This window comes from Mustelus asterias, chromosome 4 (genome assembly GCF_964213995.1).
Source record: "Mustelus asterias chromosome 4, sMusAst1.hap1.1, whole genome shotgun sequence".
Lineage (NCBI taxonomy): Eukaryota > Metazoa > Chordata > Chondrichthyes > Carcharhiniformes > Triakidae > Mustelus > Mustelus asterias.
Genome location: NC_135804.1, coordinates 152,194,735 through 152,221,317, shown reverse-complemented (window position 1 = coordinate 152,221,317; position 26,583 = coordinate 152,194,735). Strand labels below are relative to the sequence as shown.

At 44.7% G+C, this 26,583-nt stretch overlaps 1 protein-coding gene across 4 annotated transcripts in view; it reads left to right on the top strand.

Moving 5' to 3' along the window:
- The window catches only part of LOC144493081 (importin subunit alpha-4-like), a 133,025-nt gene that overhangs the window by 14,428 nt on the left and 92,014 nt on the right, over nt 1–26,583 (top strand). Inside the window, exons 3-7 of one of the 4 annotated variants that reach the window (XM_078211955.1) lie at nt 4,754–4,865; nt 16,234–16,323; nt 17,587–17,616; nt 17,802–17,854; nt 24,047–24,142. In XM_078211955.1, coding sequence (XP_078068081.1) covers nt 4,754–4,865; nt 16,234–16,323; nt 17,587–17,616; nt 17,802–17,854; nt 24,047–24,142 — 381 coding nt within the window. The remainder of the gene's footprint in view (nt 1–4,753; nt 4,866–16,233; nt 16,324–17,586; nt 17,617–17,801; nt 17,855–24,046; nt 24,143–26,583) is intronic. The other 3 variants (XM_078211956.1, XM_078211957.1, XM_078211958.1) reach the window with 3 other exon arrangements.

The window sequence follows — 26,583 nt, the reverse complement described above, 5'->3', positions numbered from 1 at the left end:
CCAAATCCGCTGCACCACGGTTGGTTCTGCTGCAGAGGGGAGGGGTAAAACGTGTGGGAATGCAATCGTTATAGGGGATTCAATTGTAAGGGGAACAGACACGTGTTTCTGTGGCCGCAAACGAAACTCCAGGATGGTATGTTGCCTCCCTGGTGCTAGGGTCAAGGATGTCTTGGAGCAGCTGCAGGACATTTTGAAGGGGGAGGGTAAATAGTCGGTGGGCGTGGTACATGTTGGTACAAGCAACATAGGTTAAAAAAGGGATGAGGTCCTAAAAGCAGAATATAGGGAGCTAGGAAGCAAGCTGAAAAGTAGGACCACTAAAGGTAGTGATCTCAAGATTACTACTGATGCCACGTGCTAGTCAGAGTAGAAACAGCAGGATACAAAGGAGGAATACATGGGTGAAGAGATGGTGTGAGGGGGAGGGTTTCAGATTCCGAGGGCATTGGAACCGGCTCTGGGAGAGGTGCAACCTGAACAAACTGGACGGGTTATGCCTGGGCAGGACTGGGACTGATGTCCTTGAGGGGGGGGTTCTTGCTGGAGTGGTTGGGGAGGGTTTAAACTAATATGGCAGGGGGATGAGAACCTTTGCAAGGATTCAGAACAGAGGGAATTAAGAACAAGAGGAAAAGATGGGAAGGAGAATAAGGAAAGTGATAGGCAGAGAAATCAAGGGCCAGAGTCAGATAAGGACCAAGTTAAAAAATAGTAGGAAAAGGAAAAGAAATGCGCCTATCTTAAGGTTTTGTACCTGAATGCTTGGAGCATTCGAAACAAAATGGATGAATTAGTTGCACAGATAGATGTAAAGGGGTATTGGGGTGAATGGGATCAAAGGTTATGGGGAGAAAGCAGGATCAGGCTATTGAGTTGGATGATCACCCATGATCGGCATGAATGCCGCAGGCTCAAAGGGCCAATCTTCTATGTTTCTATGAGAGAGTTGGCATTCCGGAGACTTGGCTCCAAGGTGAGCAAGGATGGGAAATAAACATTGAGGGTTATTCAATGTTTATGAAGGACAGACAGGAAGGAAAAGGTGGTGAACTTGCATTGTTGATTAAAGATGATATTGATATGCTATTGAGGAAAGATATTGGCATAGGTGATGTGGAATCTGTATGGGTCGAATTAAGAAACAACAAGGGGCAAAAAACGTTGGTGGGGGTGGTACACAGACCACCAAACTGTAGGGTAATGTTGGGAAAAGCATTAGACAGGAAATCAGAGATGCATGTGTTAAAGGAACATCTATGATTATGGGTGGCTTTAATCTGCATATAAGTTCATAAGATATAGGAGCAGAATTAGGTCATTCGGCCCATCGGGTCTGCTCTGCCATTCGATCATGGCTGATATGTTTCTTATCTCATTTTCCTGCCTTCTCCCCATAACCCTTCAACCCATTCCCAATTAAAAGTCTGTCTAATTCCTCAAATTTACTCACTGTCCCAGCATCCACTGCACTTTGGGGTAGCAAATTCCACAGATTCACAACCCTTTGGGAGAAGTCATTTCTTCTCAACTCTGTTTTAAATTTGCTACCCCTGATCCGAAGACTATGACTTCTCATCCAAGAATGCCCCACAAGAGGAAGCCTCCACTCCATGTCTACTTTATCCATACCTTTAATCATCATATATACCTAAATTTGATCTCCCCTCATTCTTCTGAATTCCAGAGAGTGTAGGCCGAAACTGTTCCATCTGTCTTCATACGACAAACCCCTCATCTCTGGAATCAATCTAGTAAACCTCCTCTGAACTGCCTCCAATGCCACTACATCCTTCCTCAAATACGGGAAACAAAACTGTGCACAATACTCCAAGTGCGGCCTCACCAATGCCTTGTAGAATTGCAACAATACTTCCTTACCTTTATATTCTATTCCTTTAGCTACAAATGCCAACATTCCATTCACTTTCTTTATTATCTGCTGTACCTGCATGCTAGTTTTTTGTGACTCATGAACGAGGACACCCAGATCCCTCTCTACTGGAGCACCCTGAAGTCTCTCCCCATTTAGATAATAAGTCGCCTTCCCATTTTTGCGACGAAAATGCATGACCTCACACTTATCCACGTTGAACTCCATCTGCCATCTTTTGGCCCATTCTCCTCGCCTATCTCTATCCATTTGTAAGGTTCTTATTTCCTCATTGCAACTTACTGTCTCGCCTATTTTTGTGTCATCTGCAAATTTGGCTATAGAGTCTTCTCTCCCTGTACCCAAGTCATTAATATAGATTGTAAATAGCTGGAGCCCAAGGACCAAACCCTGTGGCACCCCCACTAGTTACTTTTTGCCATCCAGAAAAAAGAAACATTTAAGAACATATGAACTAGGAGCAGGAGTAGGCCATCTGGCCCCTCGAGCCTGCTCCGCCATTCAATAAGACCAAGGCTGATCTTTTTGTAGACTCAGCTCCACTTACCTGCCTGTTCACCATAACCCTTAATTCCTTTACTGTTCAAAAATGTATCTATCCTTGCCTTAAAAACATTCAATGAGGTAGCCTCAACTGCTTCACTGGGCAGGGAATTCCACAGATTCACAACTCTTTGTGTGAAGAAGTTCCTCCTCAACTCAGTCCTAAATCTGCTTCTCCTTATTTTGAGGCTATGCCCCCTAGTTCTAAGTTCACCTGCCAGTGCAAACAACTTCCCTGCTTCTATCTTATCTATTCCCTTCATAATCTTATATGTTTCTATAAGATCTTCCCTCATTCTTCTGAATTCCAATGAGTATAGCCCCAGTCTACTCAGTCTCTCCTCATAAGCCAACCCTCTCAACTCCGGAATCAACCTAGTGAATCTCCCCTGCACCCCCTCCAGTGCCAGTATATCCTTTCTCAAGTAAGGAGACCAAAACTGTACACAGTATTCCAGGTGTGGCCTCACCAGCACCTTATACAGCTGCAACATAATCTCGCTGTTTTTAAACTCCATCCCTCTAGCAATGAAGGACAAAATTCTATTTGCCGCCTTAATTAACTGCTGCACCTGCAAACCAACTCCTTGAGATTCCTGCACAAGGACACCCAGGTCCCTCTGCACAGCAGCATGCTGCAATTTTTTACCATTTAAATAATAGTCCATTTTGCTGTTATTCCTACCAAAATGGATGACCTCACACTTACCAACATTGTACTCCATCTGCCAGACCCTCGCCCACTCACTTAGACTATCTATATCCCTTTGCAGACTTTCAGTGTCCTCTGCACACTTTGCTCTTCCACCCATCTTAGTGTCATCTGCGAATTTTGACACACTACACTTGGTCCCCAACTTCAAATCATCTATATAAATCGTAAACAATTGCGGTCCCAACACTGATCCCTGAGGCACACCACTAGTCACTGATCGACAACCAGAAAAACACCCATTTACTCCCACTCTTTGCTTTCTGTTAGTTAACCAATCCTCTATCCATGCTAATACATTACCGTAACACTGTGCAGCTTTGTCTTATGCAGCAGTCTTTGGTGCGGCACCTTGTCAAATGCGTTCTGGAAATCCAGCTACACCACATCCACAGGTTCCCCATTGTCCACTGCATATGTAATGTTCTCAAAGAATTCCACCAAATTAGTCAAACATGACCTGCCCTTCATGAACCCATGCTGCGTCTTACCAATGGGACAGTTTATATCCAGATGTCTCGCTATTTCTTCCTTGATGATAGATTCAAGCATTTTCCCTACTACAGAAGTTAAGCTAACCAGCCTATAGTTACCTGCCTTTTGTCTACCTCCTTTTTTAAACAGTGGTATCACATTTGCTGTTTTCCAATCTGCGGGAACCACCCCAGAGTCCAGCGAATTTTGGTAAATTACCACTAGTGCATTAAAAATTTCTCCCGCCATCTCTTTTAGTGCCCTGGGATGCATTCCATCAGGACCAGGAGACTTGTCTACCTTTAGCCCCATTAACTTGCCCAACACTACCTCCTTCGTGATAATGATAGTTTCTAGGTTCTCACGTGTCATAGCCTTCCTGTCATCAATTTTTGGCATGTTATTTGTGTCTTCCACTGTGAAGACCGACACAAAATACCTGTTCAATGCCTCAGCCATTTTCTCATTTCCAGTTATTACATCCCCCTTCTCATCCTCTAAAGGACCAATGTTTACTTTCGCCACTCTTTTCGTTTTATATATTTGTAGAAACTTTTTCTATCTGTTTTTATATTCTGAGCTAGTTTATTCTCATAATCTATCTTACTTTCCTTTATAGCTTTTTTTGTGGCTTTCTGCTGACCTTTAAAGATTTTAGTAAGAAGTTTAACAACTCCAGGTTAAAGTCCAACAGGTTTATTTGGTAGCAAAAGCCACACAAGCTTTCGAAGCTCTAAGCCCCTTCTTCAGGTGGGAGAGCATCTTGGGGATAGCGATCATAACTCTATCTCCTTTAGGCTTGCATTGGAAAAAGAGAGGATCAGGCAAGCTAGGAAAGTGTTTATCATAGAAATCATAGAAACCCTACAGTGCAGAAGGAGGCCATTCGGCCCATCGGGTCTGCACCTGAAGAAGGGGCTTAGAGCTTCGAAAGCTTGTGTGGCTTTTGCTACCAAATAAACCTGTTGGACTTTAACCTGGTGTTGTTAAACGTCTTACTGTGTTTACCCCAGTCCAACGCCGGCATCTCCACATCATGACTTTAAAGATTTCCCAATCCTCAAGGTTCCCACTAATCTTTGCCACTTTATATGCATTTTCTTTCAATTTGATACCCTCCTTTATTTCAGGAGTATAGTGAATAAAGGGGATGAGCTCAGAGCGTGGATCGATGCCTGGAAGTATGATGTGGTGGCCATTACGGAGACTTGGATGTCTCAGGGACAGGACTGGATACTCCAGGTGCCGGGATTCAGATGTTTCAGGAAGGACAGGGAGGGAGGCAAGAGAGGGGTTGGAGTGGCACTGCTGATCAGGGATAGTGTCACAGCTGTAGAGAAGGTGTATGCTGTGGAGGGATTGTCCACAGAGTCTCTGTGGGTGGAAGTTCAGAGTGGGAAGGGACCGGTCACTTTGCTGGGAGTTTTCTATAGGCCGCCCAATAGTAACAGGGAGGTGGAGGAGCAGATAGGGAAACAGATCCTGGAGAGATGCAGTAATAGCAGAGTTGTTGTGATGGGAGACTTTAATTTCCCAAACATAGATTGGAATATCCCGAGGGTAAGGGGATTGGATGGGGAAGAGTTTGTTAGGTGTGTTCAGGAGGGTTTCCTGACACAGCATGTGGACAAGCCTACAAGAGGAGAGGCTGTACTTGATCTGATACTGACCAATGAACCTGGACAGGTGTCAGATCTCTCAGTGGGAGAGCATCTTGGGGATAGCGATCATAACTCTATCTCCTTTAGACTTGCATTGGAAAAAGAGAGGATCAGGCAAGCTAGGAAAGTGTTTATCATAGAAATCATAGAAACCCTACAGTGCAGAAGGAGGCCATTCGGCCCATCGGGTCTGCACCGACCACAATCCCACCCAGGCCCTACCCCCACATATTTTACCCACTAATCCCTCTAACCTACGCATCCCAGGACTCTAAGGGGCAATTTTTTTTAACCTGGCCAATCAACCTAACCCACACATCTTTGGACTGTGGGAGGAAACCGGAGCACCCGGAGGAAACTCACGCAGACATGAGGAGAATGTGCAAACTCCACACAGACAGTGACCCGAGCCGGGAATCGAACCCGGGACCCTGGAGCTGTGAAGCAGCAGTGCTAACCACTGTGCTACCGTGCCGCCCTGCGGCGAAGATGGAGTAAGGGGAAATATGAAGACATTAGACAGCAAATTAGAGGAGTAAATTGGAAGGAGGTATTCTCGGGGAAATGTACTGAAGAGAGGTGGCAGTTTTTCAAGGAATGTCTGTCTAGAGTTCTACAGGACAACGTTCCGAGCAGACAGGGAGGTGTTGGTCGGTTAAAAGAACCGTGGTGCACGAAAGCTGTGCGGGACCTAGTCGAGAAGAAAAGGAAAGCGTACAAAAGGCTCAGAGAGCTTGGCGAAGATAGGGATTTAGATGAGTATACGGCTTGTAGGAAGGGACTAAAGAAGGAAATTAGGCGAGCCAGAAGGGGTCACGAGAAGGCCCTGGCAGGTAGGATTAAGGAGAACCCTAAGGCGTTCTATAAATATGTGAAGAGTAAAAGGATGAGGCGTGACGGAATAGGGCTATAAAAGGTGAAGGGGGAAAGTCTGTCCGGAACCAGTAGAAATGGCAGAGGTGCTCAATGAGTATTTTGCCTCGGTTTTCACAGAGGAGAAGGACCTGGGTGGGTGTACTGCGGGCGTGCGGTGGACTGAATGGATTGAGTATGTGGACTTTAAGAAAGAGGTTGTGCTGGAATCTTTGAATGGCATCAAGATAGATAAGTTGCCGGGTCCGGATGGGATGTACCCCAGGTTACTGTGGGAGGCGAGGGAGGAGATTGCAGAGCCTCTGGCGATGATCTTTGCATCGTCGATGGAGAAGGGAGAGGTGCCGGAGGATTGGAGGATTGCGGATGTGGTTCCTATTTTCAAGAAGGGGAATAGGGATAGCCCAGGTAATTCCGACCGGTGAGTCTAACCTCAGTGGTTGGTAAACTGATGGAGAAGATCCTGAGGGACAGGATATATGAGCATTTAGAGAGGTTTAGTATGCTCAAGAATACTCAGCATGGCTTTATCAAGGGTAGATCGTGCCTTACGAGCCTGGTGGAGTTCTTCGAAAATGTGACTAAACACATTGACGAAGGGAAGGCGGTAGATGTGGTTTATATGGATTTTAGCAAGGTGTTCAATAAGGTCCCCCATGCAAGGCATGCAAAGTGAGAGGACATGGGATCCAAGGGGCTACTGCCCTGTGGATCCAGAACTGGCTTGCCCAAAGGAGGCAGAGAGTGGGTATAGATGGGTCTTTTTCTAAATGGAGGTCGGTCACCAGTGGTGTGCCCCAGGGATCTGTTCTGGGACCCTTGCTGTTTGTCATTTTCATAAATGACCTGGATGAGGAAGCGGAGGGATGGGTTGGTAAGTTTGCCGACGACACGAAGGTTGGTGGGGTTGTGGATAGTCTGGAGGGATGTCAGAAGTTACAGAGGGACATAGATAGGATGCAAGACTGGGCGGAGAAGTGGCAGATGGACTTCAACCCAGATAAATGCGTCGTGGTCCATTTTGGTAGGTCAAATGGGATGAAGGAGTACAACATAAAGGGAAAGACTCTTAGTACGGTAGAGGATCAGAAGGACCTTGGGGCGTGGATTGGTACTTGGGACTACGATGTTGTGGCCATTACGGAGACGTGGGTAGAACAAGGACAGGAATGGTTGTTGGACGTTCCGGGGTACAGATGTTTCAGTAAGTGTTGGGAAGCTGGTAAAAGAGGTGGAGAAGTGGCATTGTTAATTAAGGATAGTTTAACGGCTGCGGAAAGGCACTTCGAGGGGGTTCTGCACACTGAGGTAATATGGGCTGAGGTTAGAAATAGGAAAGGAGCGGTCACGTTGTTAGGAGTTTACTATAGGCCTCCAAATAGTAATAGAGATGTGGAGGAAGAAATTGCTAAGCAGATTATGGATATGTGTGGGGGTCACAGGGTAGTTGTCATGGGGGACTTTAACTTTCCAAATATTGATTGGAACCTTTGTAGGTCAAATAGTTCGGATGGGGCAGTTTTTGTGCAGTGTGTGCAGGAGGGTTTCCTGACACAATATGTGGATAGGCCGACAAGAGGTGAGGCCACATTGGATTTGGTACTGGGAAATGAACCGGGCCAAGTGTTAGATTTGGTTGTGGGAGAGCACTTTGGAGATAGTGACCACAATTCGGTGTCTTTTGTTATTGCAATGGAGAGGGATAGGGCCGTACGGCAGGGCAAGGTTTACAATTGGGGGAGAGGTAATTATGATGCGATTAGGCAAGAATTAGGGGGCATAAGTTGGGAACACAAACTGTCAGAGAAAGGAACTAATGAAAAGTGGAACTTTTTCAAGGAACAAATACTGGATGTCCTTGATAGGTCTGTCCCTGTCAGGCAGGGAGGAAATGGCCGAGTGAGGGAACCATGGTTCACGAAAGAGGTGGAATGTCTTGTGAAAAGGAAGAGGGAAGCTTATGTAGGAATGAGGAAACAAGGTACAGATGGCTCGATTGAGGGTTACAAGTTAGCAAGGAATGAGCTGAAAAAGGGGCTTAGGAGAGCTAGGAGGGGACACGAGAAGTCCTTGGCGGGTCGGATCAAGGAAAACCCCAAGGCTTTTTACTCTTATGTGAGGAATAAAAGAATGACCAGGGTGAGGTTAGGGCCGGTCAAGGACAGTAGTGGGAACTTGTGTATGGAGTCAGTAGAGATAGGCGAGGTGATGAATGAATACTTTTCTTCAGTGTTCACCAAGGAGAGGGGCCATGTTTTTGAGGAAGAGACGGTGTTACAGGCTAATAGGTTGGAGGAAATAGATGTTCGGAGGGAGGATGTCCTGGCAGTTTTGAATAAACTGAAGGTCGATAAGTCCCCTGGGCCTGATGAAATGTATCCTAGGATTCTTTGGGAGGCAAGGGATGAGATTGCAGAGCCTTTGGCTTTGATCTTTGGGTCCTCACTGTCCATGGGGATGGTGCCAGAGGACTGGAGAATGGCGAATGTTGTTCCTCTGTTTAAGAAAGGGAATAGAAATGACCCTGGTAATTATAGACCGGTTAGTCTTACTTCGGTGGTTGGTAAATTGATGGAAAAGGTCCTTAGAGATGGGATTTACGACCATTTAGAAAGATGCGGATTAATCCGGGATAGTCAGCACGGATTAGTGAAGGGCAAATTTGATAGAATGTTTTGAGGAGGTAACTAAGTGTGTTGATGAAGGTAGGGCAGTTGATGTCATATACATGGATTTTAGTAAGGCGCTTGATAAGGTCCCCCATGGTCGGCTTATGATGAAAGTGAGGAGGTGTGGAATAGAGGGAAAGTTGGCTGATTGGATAGGTAACTGGCTGTCTGATCGAATGATGTGGAGATGCCGGCGTTGGACTGGGGTAAACACAGTAAGAAGTTTAACAACACCAGGTTAAAGTCCAACAGGTTTATTTGGTAGCAAAAGCCACACAAGCTTTCGGAGCTCTTAGCCCCTTCAGGTGAGTGGGAATTCTGTTCGCAAACAGAGCACAAACAGAGCTGTCTGATCGAAGACAGAGGGTGGTGGTGGATGGAAAATATTCTCATTGGAGGCAGGTTGCTAGCGGAGTGCCGCAGGGATCAGTGCTTGGTCCTCTGCTCTTTGTGATCAGTAAATTTGCTGATGACACCAAGATTGGTGGAGTAGTGGATGAGGTGGAGGGCTGTTGAAGGCTGCAAAGAGACATAGATAGGATGCAAAGCTGGGCTGAAAAATGGCAAATGGAGTTTAACGCTGATAAATGTGAGGTGATTCATTTTGGTAGGACTAATTTAAATGTGGATTACAGGGTCAAAGGTAGGATTCTGAAGACTGTGGAGGAACAGAGAGATCTTGGGGTCCATATCCACAGATCTCTAAAGGTTGCCACTCAAGTGGATAGAGCTGTGAAGAAGGCCTATAGTGTGTTAGCTTTTATTAACAGGGGGTTGGAGTTTAAGAGCCGTGGGGTTATGCTGCAACCGTACAGGACCTTGGTGAGACCACATTTGGAATATTGTGTGCAGTTCTGGTCACCTCACTATAAGAAGGATGTGGAACCGCTGGAAAGAGTGCAGAGGAGATTTACCAGGATGCTGCCTGGTTTGGAGGGTAGGTCTTATGAGGAAAGGGTGAGGGAGCTAGGGCTGTTCTCTCTGGAGCGGAGGAGGCTGAGGGGAGACTTAATAGAGGTTCATAAAATGATGAAGGGGATAGATAGAGTGAACGTTCAAAGACTATTTCCTCAGGTGGATGGAGCTATTACAAGGGGGCATAACTATAGGGTTCGTGGTGGGAGATACAGGAAGGATATCAGAGGTAGGTTCTTTACGCAGAGAGTGGTTGGGGTGTGGAATGGACTGCCTGCAGTGATAGTGGAGTCAGACACTTTAGGAACATTTAAGTGGTTATTGGATAGGCACATGGAGCACACCAGGATGATAGGGAGTGGGATAGCTTGATCTTGGTTTCAGATAAAGCTCGGCACAACATCGTGGGCCGAAGGGCCTGTTCTGTGCTGTACTGTTCTATGTTCTAGAACCTTGGGGTTCTATGACCTTGGGGTCCGGGTCCATAGGACTCTAAAATCGGCCCCGCAGGTGGAAGAGGTGGTTAAGAAGGCGTATGGTGTGCTGGCCTTTATCAATCGAGGGATTGAGTTTCGGAGTCCGGGGATAATGATGCAGCTATATAAGACGCTCGTCAGACCCCACTGTGCTCAGTTCTGGTCACCTCACTATAGGAAGGATGTGGAAAAGATTGAAAGGGTGCAGAGGAGATTTACAAGAATGTTGCCTGGATTGAGTGGCATGCCTTATGAGGATAGGCTGAGGGAGCTCGGTCTTTTCTCCTTGGAGAGACGAAGGATGAGAGGAGACCTAATCGAGGTGTATAAGATGTTGAGAGGCATAGATCGGGTGGACTCTCAGAGGCTTTTTCCCAGGGTGGAAATGGCTGCTACGAGAGGACACAGGTTTAAGGTGCTGGGGGGTAGGTACAGGGGAAATGTTCGGGGTAAGTTTTTCACACACACTGTGGTGGGCGAGTGGAATCGGCTGCCGTCAGTGGTGGTGGAGGCGAACTCAATAGGGTCTTTTAAGAGACTCCTGGATGAGTACATGGAGCTTAATAGGATGGAGGGTTATAGGTAGGTCTAGAAGGTAGAACCATAGAAAATTACAGCTCAGAAACAAGCCTTTTGGCCCTTCTTGTTTGTGCCGAACCATTTTTTGCCTCGTCCCAGTGACCTGCACTTGGACCATATCCCTCCACACCCCTCTCATCCATGAACCCGTCCAAGTTTTTCTTAAATGTTAAAAGTGACCCTGCATTTACCACTTTATCCGGCAGCTCATTCCACACTCCCACCACTCTCTGCGTGAAGAAGCCCCCCCTAATATTCCCTTTAAACTTTTCTCCTTTCACCCTTAACCCATGCCCTCTGGTTTTTTTCTCCCCTAGCCTCAGCGGAAAAAGCTTGCTTGATTCACTCTATCTATACCCATCAAAATCTTATACACCTCTATCAAATCTCCCCTCAATCTTCTACGCTCCAGGGAATAAAGTCCCAACCTATTCAATCTCTCTCTGTAACTCAGCTTCTCAAGTCCCGGCAACATCCTTGTGAACCTTCTCTGCACTCTTTCAACCTTATTTACATCCTTCCTGTAACTAGGTGACCAAAACTGTACACAATACTCCAAATTCGGCCTCACCAATGCCTTATACAACCTTACCATAACACTCCAACTTTTATACTCGATACTCCGATTTATAAAGGCCAATGTACCAAAGGCACTCTTTACGACCCTATCCACCTGTGATGTCACTTTTAGGGAATTCTGTACCTGTATTCCCAGATCCCTCTGTTCAACTGCACTCTTCAGAGTCCTACCATTTACCCTGTACGTTCTACTTTGATTTGTCCTTCCAAAGAGCAATATCTCACACTTGTCTGCGTTAAATTCCATTTGCCATTTTTCAGCCCATTTTTCTAGTTGGTCCAAATCCCTCTGCAAGCTTTGAAAACCTTCCTCACTGTCCACTACACCTCCAATCTTTGTATCATCAGCAAACTTGCTGATCCAATTTACCACATTATCATCCAGATCATTGATATAGATGACAAACAACAATGGACCCAACACCGATCCCTGTGGCACACCACTAGTCACAGGCCTCCACTCAGAGAAGCAATCCTCCACAACCACTCTCTGGCTTCTTCCATTGAGCCAGTGTCTAATCCAATTTACTACCTCCCCATGTATACCTAGCGACTGAACCTTCCTAACTAACCTCCCATGAGGGACCTTGTCAAAGGCCTTGCTGAAATCCAGGTAGACAACATCCACCGCCTTCCCTTCATCCGCTTTCCTGGTAACCTCCTCGAAAAACTCTAATAGATTGGTCAAACATGACCTACCACGCACAAAGCCATGTTGACTCTCCCTAATAAGTCCCTGTCTATCCAAATATTTGTAGATCCTATCCCTTATCACACCTTCCAATAACTTGCCCACCACTGACGTCAAACTTACTGGCCTATAATTTCCCGGATTTCTTTTGGAACCTTTTTTAAACAACGGAAAAACATGAGCCACCCTCCAATCATCCGGCACCTCCCCCGTGAATACTGACATTTTAAATATGTCTGCCAGGGCCCCTGCAAGTTCAACACTAGCTTCCCTCAAGGTCCATGGGAATACCCTGTCTGGTCCTGGGGATTTCTCCACTCTGCTTTGCAGGGATGTGTTCGGTAGGGATGTGTTCGGCACAACTTGTGGGCCGAAGGGCCTGTCTGTGCTGTAGTTTTTCTATGTTTCTATTTCTTTAGATATCCATGGCTGATTATCTCTTTTTCTACAGTCCTTCCTTGTCACTGGTATATAATTTTGCTGAGCACTGTGAAAGATCGCTTTGAAAGTCCTCCACTGTTCCTCAATTGTCCCACCATAAAGTTTTTGCTCCCAGTCTACCTTAGCCAACGCCTCCCTCATCCCTTCATAGTCTCCTTTGTTTAAGCACAAGACACTGGTATTGGATTTTACCTTCTCACGCTCCATCCGTATTTTAAATTCAACCATACTGTGATTGCTTCTTCCAAGAGGATCCCTAACTGCAAGATCATTAATTATTCCCATCTCATTACACAGAACCAGATGTAGGATAGCTTACTCCCTTGTCGGTTCCATTACATACTGTTCAGGGAAGCTATCGCGGATACATTCTATGAACTCCTCAAGGCTGCCTTGACCGACCTGGTTTGACCAATTGATATGTAGATTAAAATTCCCCATAATAATTGCTGTACCAGTTTTACATGCATCAGTTATTTCTTTGTTTATTTCTCGACCCACCATGATGTCATTATTTGGTGGCCTATAGACTCCGCCTATCAGTGAATTTTTCTCCTTACTATTTCTAATTTCCACCCAAATGGATTCAACCTTTTTTTTCATAGAACCTGTATCATCTTTCACTACCACCCTGATATCATCCTTAAATATCAGAGCTACACCACCTCCCTTACTTTTCTGTCGGTCCCTCCGAACAGTTTAATACCCAGTCATGACCATCCTGCAACCATGTCTCTGTAATGGCCACCAAATCATACTCGTTCGCAATGATTTGTGCTGTCAACTCATTTACCTTGTTTCGAATGCTGCAAGCATTCAGATAAAGTGCCCTTATGCTAGTTTTTGTACCTTTTTGAATTCTAACACTTCCATTCATAACATCTTCCGAGTTCTTCCTTTTAACTTTTTTTCTGATTTTTGATGTAGTTGGAACCTTCTCCCCACATTTTGTCCTTGCTCCCTCCTTCTCAGACTCCTTACATAGGTTCCCATCCCCCTGGCATATTAGTTTAAATTTAACCTGACTGTCTTCTGTCCATCAGCTAGTCACCTATCCAAGTTAATAAATTACCCCTAATCCCATGTGATCTAACCTTGTGAATTAATCTTTTGTGCGACACCTTATCAAACGCATTCCGGAAGTCCAGATATACTGCATCTACAGGATCCCCATTATCCACTTTGCTTGTTACATCCTCAAAGAACTCTAACAAATTAGCCAAACATGATTTGCCCTTCATAAAACCATGCTGACTCCCTGCACTCTCTCCTTCCCTTCTCTCTTCACGGTATGCTTTGTCTGTATAGTGCGCAAGAAACAATACTTTTCACTGTATGTAACAAACTAAATCAAATCAAATAGAAGAATGAACCTGAAGCCAGTCTTCTTCTTGAGCTAAGTTTGTTTCCAGGGCTACACAGTTTTGACACACATTCTTCTAGTTCTCTCCTAACACCTAGTGTGCACTTTTTTTTAGTTTTCCCACTTTATTTTGAAACTACTGTGCATGAAGGCCCAGTATCACAACAGGTCAATGTACAAGGTCTTCTCATGACCAGCGTTCAAGGTACCTCTGAACTGTTGGTTTTAGAAAAAGACGTGTAAACAGAAGTGTCAGATTCCATTTGCCTTGTAAGGTCCAACAAAGCCTGATCAGTGCTGCATCTTCAGCAATCGTTCACCTGGACCTCTGTCTCATCTTCCGACTTTTACACTTCAGCCTGCACATACTCTTCTTCCGTACTTTGGCTTTCATGTCAACAAGGATCTTGCTATGATTCCCTAACCTTTCCCCAACTGGGGCCAGCTGCTTTCAATTACAAATTTAAAACATGCACACTATTTCAGCACAATTTCAACATTGCAGGTGTCAATAAATTTAATCCTGACTGTGCATTACAAGGGATGAAGGTAAAAGACAGTTTTGCATCCTAGTTGTATTTGACTCATTTCTCTGAAAGAGTCAAGAGCTTCAAGTTTTTCGGTGTCTGGATCACCAACAACCTGTCCTGGTTCCCCCATGCCGACACTATAATTAAGAAAGCCCACCAACGCCTCTACTTTCTCAGGAGACTAAGGAAATTTGACATGTCCGCTACAACTCTCACCAAGATGCACCATGGAAAGCATTCTTTCTGATTGTATCACAGCTTGGTATGGCTCCTGCTCTGTCCAAGACTGCAAGGAACTTACTACAAAAGGTCGTGAATGTAGCCCAATCCATCACTCAAACCAGCCTCCCATCCATTGACACTGTCTACACTTCCTGCTGCCTCGGAAAAGCAGTCAGCATAATCAAGGACCCCGCGCACCCCGGACATTCTCTCTTCCACCTTCTTTCATCGGGAAAAAGATACAAAAGTCTGAGGTCACGTACCGACTGACTCAAAACCAGCTTCTTCCCTGCTGCTGTCAGACTTTTGAATGAATCTACCTCGCATTAAGTTGATCTTTCTCCACACCCTAGCTATGACTGAAACACTACATTCTGCACTCTCTCCTTCTCTATGAACGGTATGCTTTGTCTGTATAGCGCGCAAGAAACAATACTTTTCACTATATACCAATACATGTGGCAATAATAAATCAAATCAAAATGAGCACTCAGCTAGTAGGGTGCTGGCTACTGGGAAGCCTCCAGTGCAGACTGCCTTTAACGTGATGTACAGAGTAAATCACTTCAAAATATATCATTATGCAATTTCTCATTTCCTTTGGATGCATGATAGCTTTAGATTTTATCTGAAAAAACTCTTAATCCAAGAGTGCATGTGCCTGAACATGGAATATCCCCTTTACTGAGGGGGTGCAGGGCTGGGAGGGAGTGCGGGGCCACAGGGGAGAGAATGGCTGGTTGCGAGCAGAGAGGGATGGGTTAATTTTGGATTGTTCTCTTCTTGAGTTGGCACAAACAGATCAAGGATCTAGCTGGAGGGGAGGTGGTGGCACAGTGATATTGTCACTGGATTAGTGTTCCAGAGACCCAGCGTAATGTTCATGCAGATGGTGGGATTTGAATTCAATAAGAGTCTGGAATTAAAAGTCCAGATGACCATGAAACCATTGTCAATTATTGGAAAAACCCTTTTAATGGAGCAAGATGTTCAAAGCCTTACTGGGCTGGACAGAGTAGATCGGGAGAAAGTATTCCTACTTGAGGGCACAAATTGAAAATGATTTACAAAAGAAGCAAATGTGATGTGAGCTTAATTTTTTACACACACAAGTTGTTGGGGTCTGGAATGCACGGCCTGGCTGTGTGGTGCAGGCAGTTCAATCGAGGCATTTAGGAGAGCATTAGATGATTATATGGGGTAATGGAGAAAAGGCAGGGAACGGTGCTAATTCATGATACTCGTTTGGAGAGCTGGTGCAGACACAATGGGCCAAATGGCACCTTCTGCATAATAACAATTCTGTTATTCTGAATTGTGAAACTCCCATTAACCTTGATGCTGTTTCCTTATCTGGTGTAGCCTGTTTGCAATGCTTTCAACCTTGATGTTGATTGAGCATTACTGTGGCTGTTTATGGGCATTTGGTCTGATTTGGTTAATGGGTTAGTTTGTTGGATATTAGGTGGAAGATCATCCATTTTAATAGTTTTGCTGTGAGCTTTGTCTCCCCCAAGTAGCCAAAGTGTTAAGCATTTTATTAGTGATGTATCAATAAAGAACTTGTCACAGAATTTCTGTCTTTTTTATGCTGATTCTCTTTATTTCTAGAATAAGCGAGATGAACACCTGCTAAAAAGAAGAAATGTGCCTCAGGAGGAGGGTCTTGATGACTCTGATATTGACGGGGATTTCAGAGTTGTAAGTAATGTTTTCACTTGGAGTTGCAGCGAGGAGGAATCGTATGGGTGAAGTTTGGTCCACTTGGAATTGGAATCAGAATGCGGTTTTAAATTGGAAATTATGTGGCTGCTAACTCTGAAATCCCAGGAGCCTCACAAACAAACCTTTAACAAGCAGCGTTTTAAACCTAATTGGGCCAAGTTACTTGACAGGTTATCCACAATTTCAACAGATCAGTGCTAGTGGGAAACAAATATTCATGTACTCCCGCTGTAAATACTTGAATGAAACCCTTCATTCTGCGTGTCTGATTCTGTGTTAGTGTAATGTCTGACTGCCAGATTCCAGTATTCTAATCACCAGGGAATGGTGGAGTAGATGGGTCTACACACGCTCCATTCCAGCCTCCTTCATCAAACCCTAACCCTTTCTCCCTCATGTACTTAAATACATCTATGCTAATTGTCTCAACCAGTCTTTGTGGTAGCACGTTCCGGATTTTCACCACTCTCTGAGTGAAGAAGTTCTTCTTAAATTTCCTGCAGGATTTATTACTGCCTAAATTATATTCGTGGCTCTTAGTTCTGAACTCACCCACAAGTTAAACCATCTTTTCTACCCCAGCGCTATCAAACCATGCACCTCAGTCTTCTCCCTGCTAGAGAAAAGAGCAGTAAGTAGTCTAACAACACCAGGTTAAAGTCCAACAGGTTTATTTGGTAGCAAACGCCACTAGCTTTCGGAGCGCTGCTCTTTCGTCAGGTGAGTGGGATCTCCCACTCCACCTGACGAAGGGGCAGCGCTCTGAAAGCTAGTGGCGTTTGCTACCAAATAAACCTGTTGGACTTTAACCTGGTGTTGTTAGACTCCTTACTGTGTTTACCCCAGTCCAACGCCAGCATCTCCACATCAGAGAAAAGATCTCCAGCCTGTTCAGTCTTTCCTGATGGGTATAATTTCTCAGTTCTGGAATTTTCCTTGTAAATTTTTTCATTTTATCCAGTGCCCCTATATCCTTTTCTGTGAGAATGTGGAACGTATTGCATCAAGGGACCTTTGTAGAGGTGTTAATGGATATAGATAGTTGGGAGTATTCTGTCAGGTTGTTTGGGGGGTTGCCTAGTGGATTTAGGGGTCAACTCCTAATCTGATCAGTCTCAGATCCGCCGACTGCTGCACAATTTTTAATTTGCTTCAAATGGATGTAATTTTTTTCTGACAGTTTTAAAAATAAGCCCTGTACACTGGACAGAAGCAAATAAAACTCTTGTTCTCTTGCAGCAATCAATCACATTGTCGGGAATTGTGCAGGTGAGTGCAGCACTGATCAATGTAGAAAACTCACTTTGTAACCTTTCAGTTACACAAAGTTTCTGTAATCTTCAGCTTCCCTTTAGCAAAATCATCTGTTAAAAGCAAATCTTAATTTTTTTAAAAATGTTTTGATTCAGGTTGTTTTTAAAATGCTTTAAGTTGAATTACCCTATATTTTTTAGGGTGCTTCAAGTGACAATCCTGTGATACAGCTCAGTGCAGTTCAAGCAGCCAGGTAACTCTTGATTTGTTTCAGTTCCATACCTTGTGAATTTCATAGAATAGTTTCAACTCAGAAAGAGGCCATTCAGCCTGTAATATCTATGCAGGTTGTCTGAAAGAGCTACTCTGCTCATCTTATTTCCCTGGCATTTCCCCAAAACCCTGCAATTATTTTTTTATTCTTTCATGGGGCATGGGCGTCGCTGGCTGGCCAGTGTTTGTTGCCCATCCCTCGTTGCCTGAGGGCAGTTGAGTCAACCACATTGCTGTGGCTTTGGAGTCACATGTAGGCCAGACTAGGTAAGGACAGCAGAATATCTTCTCTAAGGGACATTAGTGAACCAGATGGGTTTTTACAACAATTGACAATGGCTTCATGGTCATCAGTAGATTCTTAATTCCAGATTTTTTTTATTGAATTCAAATTCCACCATCTGCTGTGGCAGGATTTGAACCCGGGTCCCCAGAACATTAGCTAAGGTTCTGGATTAATAGCCTAGCGATAATATCACTAGTCCATCAGGAACCTCCATTGTTCCAGTGAGAACAAACCAAGTTTCTCCAACCTCTCCTCATAGCTAATGCCCTCCATACCATGGGGCGGCACGGTAGCACAGTGGTTAGCACTGCTGCTTCACAGCTCCAGGGTCCCAGGTTCGATTCCCGGCTTGGGTCACTGTCTGTGTGGAGTTTGCACATTCTCCTCGTGTCTGCGTGGGTTTCCTCCGGGTGCTCCGGTTCCCTCCCACAGTCCAAAGATGTGCGGGTTAGGTTGATTGGCCAGGTTAAAAATTGCCCCTTAGAGTCCTGAGATGCGTAGGTTAGAGGGATTAGCAGGTAAATATGTGGGGGTAGGGCCTGGGTGGGATTGTGGTCGGTGCAGACTCGATGGGCCGAATGGCCTCCTTCTGCACTGTAGGGTTTCTATGATTTCTATGATAGAAATCTATGATTTCTATACCAGGCAACATCCTGGTAAATCTTTTCTGTACCCTCTCCAAAGCCTCCACATCCTTCTGGTAGTGTGGTGACCAGAATTGTACATTATATTCCAAGTGTGGCCTAACTAAGGTTCTATAAAGCTGCAACATGACTTGCCAATTTTTAAACTCAATGCCCCGGCCGATGAAGGCAAGCATGCAGTATGCCTTCTTGACTACCTTCTCCATCTGCATTGCCACTTTCAGTGACCTGCGGACCTGTACACCCAGATCCCTTTGCCTATCAATACTCTTAAGGGTACTTTAGTGACTGGAGCCAGTGGCGTACCACAGGGTCTGAGTTGGGCCCCCTATTCGTCATTTATATAAATTACCTTGATGACTATGTGGGAGGTAGGATTAATAAGTTTGCGGATGACACAAAGATTGGACGGGTGGTTAACAGTGAGGCGGAGTGTCTTGGGCTACAAGATATAGACGGAATGGTCAAATGGATAGATAAGTGGCAGATGGAATTTAACCCTGAAAAGTGTGAGGTGATGCACTTTGGAAGGAGTAATTTGACAAGAAAGTATTCAATGAATGGTAGGACACTAGGAAGTTCTGTGGAACAAAGGGACCTTGGTGTGTTTGTTCATAGATCTCTGAAAGCACAAGAGCATGTTAGTAGGGTGTTAAAAAAGGCATATGGGACACTTGCCTTTATCAATCGATGATGTGGAGATGCCGGAGTTGGACTGGGTGGGCACTTTAAGAAGTCTTACAACACCAGGTTAAAGTCCAACAGATCCTGAGGCGTGGTACATCGGCGAGACCCTGCAGACTGTACGACAACGGATGAACAGACACTGCGCGACAATCACCAGGCAGGGGTGTTCCCTTCCAGTCGGGGAACACTTCAAGGGCATTCAGCCTCCGAACTTTGGGTAAGCGTTTCAAGGCAGCCTTCAAGACACACGACAGTGCAGCATTGCCGAGCAGAGACTGATAGCCAAGTTCCGCGCACATGAGGACGGCCTCAACCAGGATCTTGGGTTCATGTCACACTACATGTAACACCCACCATTTGTCCTGGGCTTGCAAAATCCTACTAACTGTCTTGGCTTGAGACAATCCTCTTTAACCTGTGTTTATCCCTCTCTCCACTCGCACTGTCCGTACCTGTAAAGACTTGCTTTCCAATCACTATCTTGCAATTGTGTCTTTGCTTATATATGCTGTGTTTGTGAAATCTACCTCTCCACTCACCTGATGAAGGAGCAGCGCTCCAAAAGCTCGTGATTCCAAATAAACCTGTTGAACTTTAACCTGGTGTTGTGAGACTTCTTATTTTATCAATTGAGGCATAGATTACAAAAGCAGGGAAGTCATGTTGGAGTTGCAAAGAACTTTGGTGAGGCCATAGCTAGAGTACTGTGTGTAGTTCTAGTCGCCACATTATAGGAAGGATGTGATTGCACTGGAGGGGATGCAGAGGAGATTCACCAGGATGCAGCCTGGGATGGAGCATTTAAGTTATGAAGAGAGGTTATGTAGGCTTGGGTTGTTTTCTTTGGGGAAGACTGAGGGGCGACCTGATCGAGGTGTACAAGATTATGAGAGACATGGACAGAGTGGATAAGGAGCAGCTGTTCCCCTAAGTTGAAGAGTCAGTCACGAGGGGACATAGGTTCAAGGTGAGGGGCAGGAGGTTTAAGAGGGATGTAAAGATAAACTTTTTTACCCAGAGGGTGGTGATGGTCTGGAATGCGCTGCCTGGGAGCGTGGTGAAGGCGGGTTCCCTCACATCCTTTAAAAAGTACCTGGATGAACACTTGGCATGTCATTACATTCAGGGCTATGGGCCAAGTGCTGGCAGATGGTATTAGGTGGGAGTTCAGGTGTTTCTCACGTGTAGAAGCAGACCCGATGGGATGAAGGGTCTCTTCTGCACTGTGTGATTCTATGAATCTATTTCAGGGGGTTTAGCAGAACCCATTGTGCCCATGTCAACTGAAAAGTTTTCCAGCTTGATCCTACTTTCCAGATCTCGGTCCATAGTCCTGTAGATTCCAGCTTTTCAATTATGTACCAAATATAGTTTAAAATGCGATGGGTTTATCTGCTTCTGTCATCCTTTCAGGTAGTGGGCTATGGTCATGAATCAGGTAAATGGAGCAGAAGGAGTCCTTCTCTATATTTTTGACTATTTGTTCATGGGATTGCTAGAGAGAAACCTGCATTTGTTACCCATCCTTCTGAGATGAGTACGGTTCTTGAACTGCTGTAGTCCATCTCATGTCGGTACACCCAGGTACTGCTAAAAAGGAGCTTCCAGGTTTTGGACTCAGCAGCAATAAAGGAACAGTGATATTGTTCCAAGTCAGATAAAAGCTAATTACTGCGGATACTGGATCTGAAACAAAAGCAGCAGGTCTTGAGTACAGGAGTTGGGGAATCATGTTGCAGCTATATAAAACCTTGGTTAGGCCGCATCTGGAGTATTGCGTGCAGTTCTGGTCACAATACCAAAGGATGTGGAAGTTTTGGAGAGAGTGCAAAGAAGATTCACAGGATGTTGCCTGGTCTCGAGGGTGTTGGCTATGAGGAAGATTGTTTTCACTGGAAAGATGGAGGCTGAGGGGAGATCTGATAGAGGTCTACAAAATTATGAGAGGCATAGACAGGGTGGATAGTCAGAGGCTTTTTCCAAGGGTGGAAGTGTCAATTACAAGGAGGCACAGGCTCAAGGTGGGGGGGAAAGTTTTAAGGGAGATGTGCAGGGGAAGTTTTTCACGCAGAGTGGTGGGTGTCTGGAACGCGCTGCCAGAGTATGTGGTGGAAGCAGGCACATTAGCAACATTTAAGAGGTATCTGGATCGGTACATGAATAGGGAGAGAATAGAGGGATACGGACCAATTAAGGGAAGAAGGGTTTTTTTTTAGTTTAGTTAGGGCATCATGATCGGCACAGGCTGGGAGGGCCGAAGGGCCTGTTCCTGTGCTGTACTGTTCTTTGTTCTTTGTCAGAGCTCAAATGAAGAGTCATCAAGATTTGAAACGTTGGCTCGATTCCCTCTCCGCAGATGCTGTCAGACTGCTGAGATTTTCCAGCATTTTCTGTTTTTGTTCTAAGTCAGAATGGTGTGGGCACAGTAAGAAGCCTCACAACACCAGGTTAAAGTCCAACAGATTTATTTAGAATCATGAGCTTTCGGTCGCTGCTTCTTCATCAGGTGAGTAGAGCACCATTGACGCCACAAACCGCTGGCTCAAAAGCTCCACTCACCTGATGAAGGAGCAGCGCTCCGAAAGCTCATGATTCCAAATAAACGTGTTGGACTTTAACCTGGTGTTGTGAGCCTTCTTACTGTGCCCACCCAGTCCCACGCCGGCATCTCCACATCAGAATGGTGTGCGACTTGGAGGGGAGGGGAACTTGCAGGTGGTGGTGTTCCCGTTTGTCTGCTGCCCTTGCCCTTCTAGGTGCTAGAGGCGGCAGATTTGGAAGCTGCTGTCAAAGGAGCTTTGGTGAGTTGTTGCAGTGCATCTTGTAGATGGTACACTCTGCTGCCGCTATGCGTTGGTAGTGGGGTGAGTGAATATTTAAGGTGATGACTGCGGTGCCAATCAAATGAGCTACTTTGTGCTGAATGGTGTTGAGCTTCTCGAGTATTGTTGGAGCTGCATTCATCTATACGAGTGGTGAGTATTCCATCACACTCCTGACTTGTGCTTTGCAGTTGGTGGACAGGATTTGGGGAGTTGGGAAGTGGTTTCCATGTTGCAGATTTCCCAGGCTCTGACCTGTTCTTTGATATGATTTATTACTATCACATGTACTGGGATACAGTAAAAAGTATTGTTTCTTGCACACTATTCAGGCAAAACATACCGTTCGTAAAGTACATAGGGGAGAAGAAAAGGATAGGGTGCAGGATATAGTGCTGCTATTACAGGTAGGGTGAAGAGAAAGATCAGCTTAATATCTGATAGAACCATTCAAATGTCTGATGACAGCAGGGAAAAAGTTGTTCTTGAGTCAGTTGGTACGTGTTTTCAGACTTTTGTATCTTTTTCCCAGCGGAAGAAGATGGAAGAGAGAATGTCCGGGTTGTGTGGGGTCCTTGATTATGCTGGCTACTTTTCCAAGGCAGCGGGAAGTGTAGACAGAGTCAATGGATGGGAGGTTGGTTTGTGTGATGGACTGGGCTGTGTTCACAACCCTTTATAGTTTCTTGCAGTCTTGGTCAGAGCAGGAGCCGTACCAAGCTGTGATACATCCAGAAAGGATGCTTTCTATACTGCATCTGTAAAAATTGGTGAGAGTCTTAGTGGACGTGCTGAATTTCCATAGTCTTCTGAGAAAATGGAGACGTTGGTGGGCTTTCTTAACTATAGCGTTGGCATGGGTGACCAGGACAGGTTGTTGGTGCCCTGGACACCTAAAAACTTGAAGCTCTCGATCGTTCCCTTTCATCCCCATTGATATAGACAGGGGCATATCCTTCACTACGCTTCCTGAAGTTGATGACCACCTCCTTCATTATGTTGACATTGAGGAAGAGATTATTGTCGTTGGGTTAGGGTCACCCCTCTTCTTGTAGTCACAGTGTTTATAGGGCTGGTCTAGTCCAGTTGCTGGTCAATAATCAGTACCTAGGATTTCAGTTATCCACACAAAATTATGGCTCAATACCAGCAACAAGTTTCACATAAAGTCAGGAAAAGAAAACATTGAATATGTATATTTAATTGTATAGATGTCTTTTTATACAGAAAATATACTTGTGTTAAGTTATAGAGGGTCCGTGAAACTTTTCTCTTACAATAAGGTTCAGAACCCCAGACTTGGCCGTTGTTTCGAACAAAGAACTGAACTGTTGAAAATTATGATATCTTGCAGTAAGAAGTTTATACTGAAGTTCTGCTTTGATTTAAATCTACAGTAAAATCTTTACTATCCGGCATACACGGGGAACAGGTGGTGATGGTTGATCAAAAATGCCGGTTAACGAATTGTTCCATTTATTGATGGAATACAGTACAATTTGTAACAAGAGCTATTTACTTCTATTCTTCAAGGGCACATTTAAAAATAAAGAATGAAATAATATAATATGCAGATGTGAGTTGTGGATAACTTTGTAATTACTTCTGGTTGGTAAAGTGACGATACATCTGAAATTCTGGTTGGTTAAGTGCTGAATAACACACAAAATCAGTGTAATTTCAATTCATATTAATGTTCAAAGTGTAATATATTTTGCTCAATCTTTATACAGAAAGCTTCTGTCTAGCGACCGGAATCCTCCCATTGATGACTTAATCAACTCTGGAATTTTGCCGATCCTCGTGCAATGTCTAGAAAGAGATGAGAAGTATGTACTGTGCATGTGATGATTTGACACTTCTATGCGTGGTCTTGGAATGTGAGTGCTGGCCCTCCTGCATTATGATGTCCCCTCTTGTCACACTCTTGCCCCTCCCTCCCTGTTGCCTTTTTTAGCAACTGTTACACAATGGTGAATGTATGAAGACCTATGAAAGAGTGCCTGGAATTGTCCATGTGCACAAAACAACCCTTCATTACTTTGAAGTCCCCTCTGTCTAAGATATAGTTTGAGTCTTGTGCGAGTATTTTTCCCAGGTGCCGGCTATTTTCTTAATGTGGTCAGCTGTTTGGAGATGGTCACATAGACCAGAAACAGGACCATTCTACCTTCATCTTCTCTTCTATCCCTAAGAAAAAATAAATAAATACTTGGTGCTGTGTCCCTGTGTGCAGAGCCAACCCTCCAACTTAAATGCTGATTCTAACCAGAATGTGAATGTTTACATTTCTTAGCATGATAAATTGAAGGAACATGGCAAAGCATGTTATTTAAGAAGGGTAGCAAGGATAACCTGGGTAATTATAGGCCAGTGAGCTTGACGTCAGTGATAGTGAAATTGTTGGAGAAGATTCTTAGAGATAGGATCTATACACATTTGGAACTGAATGGTCTTATTAGCGACATGCTTTTGTATGAAGGAGGTCATGTCTCACTAATTTGATTGAGTTTTTTGAGGAGGTAACAAAAATGATTGATGAGGGAAGGGCTGTGGATGTTGTCTATGTAGACTTCAGTAAAGCATTTGACAAGATCCCTCATGGCGGGCTGGTGCAAAAGGTTAAATCACATGGGATCAGGGGTGAACGAGCTAGATGGATTCAGAACTGGCTTGGCCATAGAAGACAGAGGGTAGCGGTGGAAGGATGTCTTTCTGAGTGGAAGTCTGTAGCTAGTGGTGTTCCGCAGGGCTGGGACCTCTGTTGTTTGTAATATATGTAAATGACTTGGAAGAAAACATAGCTGGTCTGATTAGCAAGTTTGCGGATGATGCTAAGATTGCTGGAGTTGCAGATAGTGACGAAGATTGTCAGAGAATACAGCAGGATGTAGATAGACTGGAAAATTGGGTGGAGAAATGGCAGATGGAATTTAATCCGGACAAATGTGAGCTGATGCATTTTGGTAAATCCAATTTAAGTGGGAGCTATAAAATAAATGGCACAACAATCAGGATTATAGACACGCAGAGAGATCTGGGAGTACAGATCCTTAAAAGTGGCAGCACAGGTGGCCAAGGTGGTGAAGAAAGTATATGGCACGCTTGCATCAGCCGGGGCATCGCGTATAAAAGTTGGCAAATTATGTTAGTTATATAAAACGTTGGTTAGGCCACATTTGGAATACTGTGTCCAATTCTGATCACCACACTACCAGAAGGATGTGGAGGCTTTGGAGGGAGTACAGAAAAGGTTTGCCAGGATGTTGCCTGGTATGGAGGGTATTAGCTATGAGAAAAGATTGAATAAACTGGGATTGTTCTCCCTGGAAAGACGGAGGCTGAGGGGTGACTGGATAGAAGTTTATAAAATTGAGGGGCGTAGATAAGGTGAACAGTTGGAAGCTTTTTCCCAGGGCAGAAATGACAATTACAAGGGGGCACAAGTTTAAGATAAGGGGTGAAAAGTTCAGTGGAGATGAGCAGGGGAAGTTTTTTACTGGTTGGTGGTGGGGGCCTGGAATGCACTGCCAAGTGAGGTGGTTGAGGCAGATACATTAGCGACATTTAAGACTTATCTTGATAGGCACATGAACAAATGAGGAATAGAGGGATATAAGCGGTTGGTCTCGATAGGACAATGTGATCGGCGCAGGCTTGGAGGGCCGAAGGACCTGTTCCTGTGCTGTACTGTTCTTTGCTCTTTATCAATGCCATATCTTATGTGTAGTAGTTTGAGCTAGTTATATTTTGTAAATGTTCCACAATTTTATTTCAGAGCAAGTAGATGCATTTATATTACACCTGTCATAATTTTAGGTCAGTTAAATCATTTTAAAGTGAAGCAACTGTTGTAATGTAAGAAACATAGCACCCAATTTACACATAGCAAGTTTACACAAACAACAACCAGGTAAATTACCAGATTATCTGTTTTTTAGGTATAAGTTCAAGGGCTAAGTCTTGCCGGGGTTCCCCTGCTCCTCTTCAAAATCGTAGAATCCCTACACTGCAGAAGGAGGCCATTCGGCCCATCGGGTCTGCACCGACAACAATCCCACCCAGGCACTATCCCCTTAACCCCACGTGTTTACCCTGCTAATCCCCCTGACACTAAGTGGCAATTTGGCATGGCCAATCCACCTAACCCGCATATCTTTGGATGGTGGGAGGAAACTGGAGCACCCGGAGGAAACCACGCAGAATGTGCAAACTCCACATAGTCACGCAAGGCCAGAATTGAACCCAGATCCCTGGCGCTGTGAGGCAG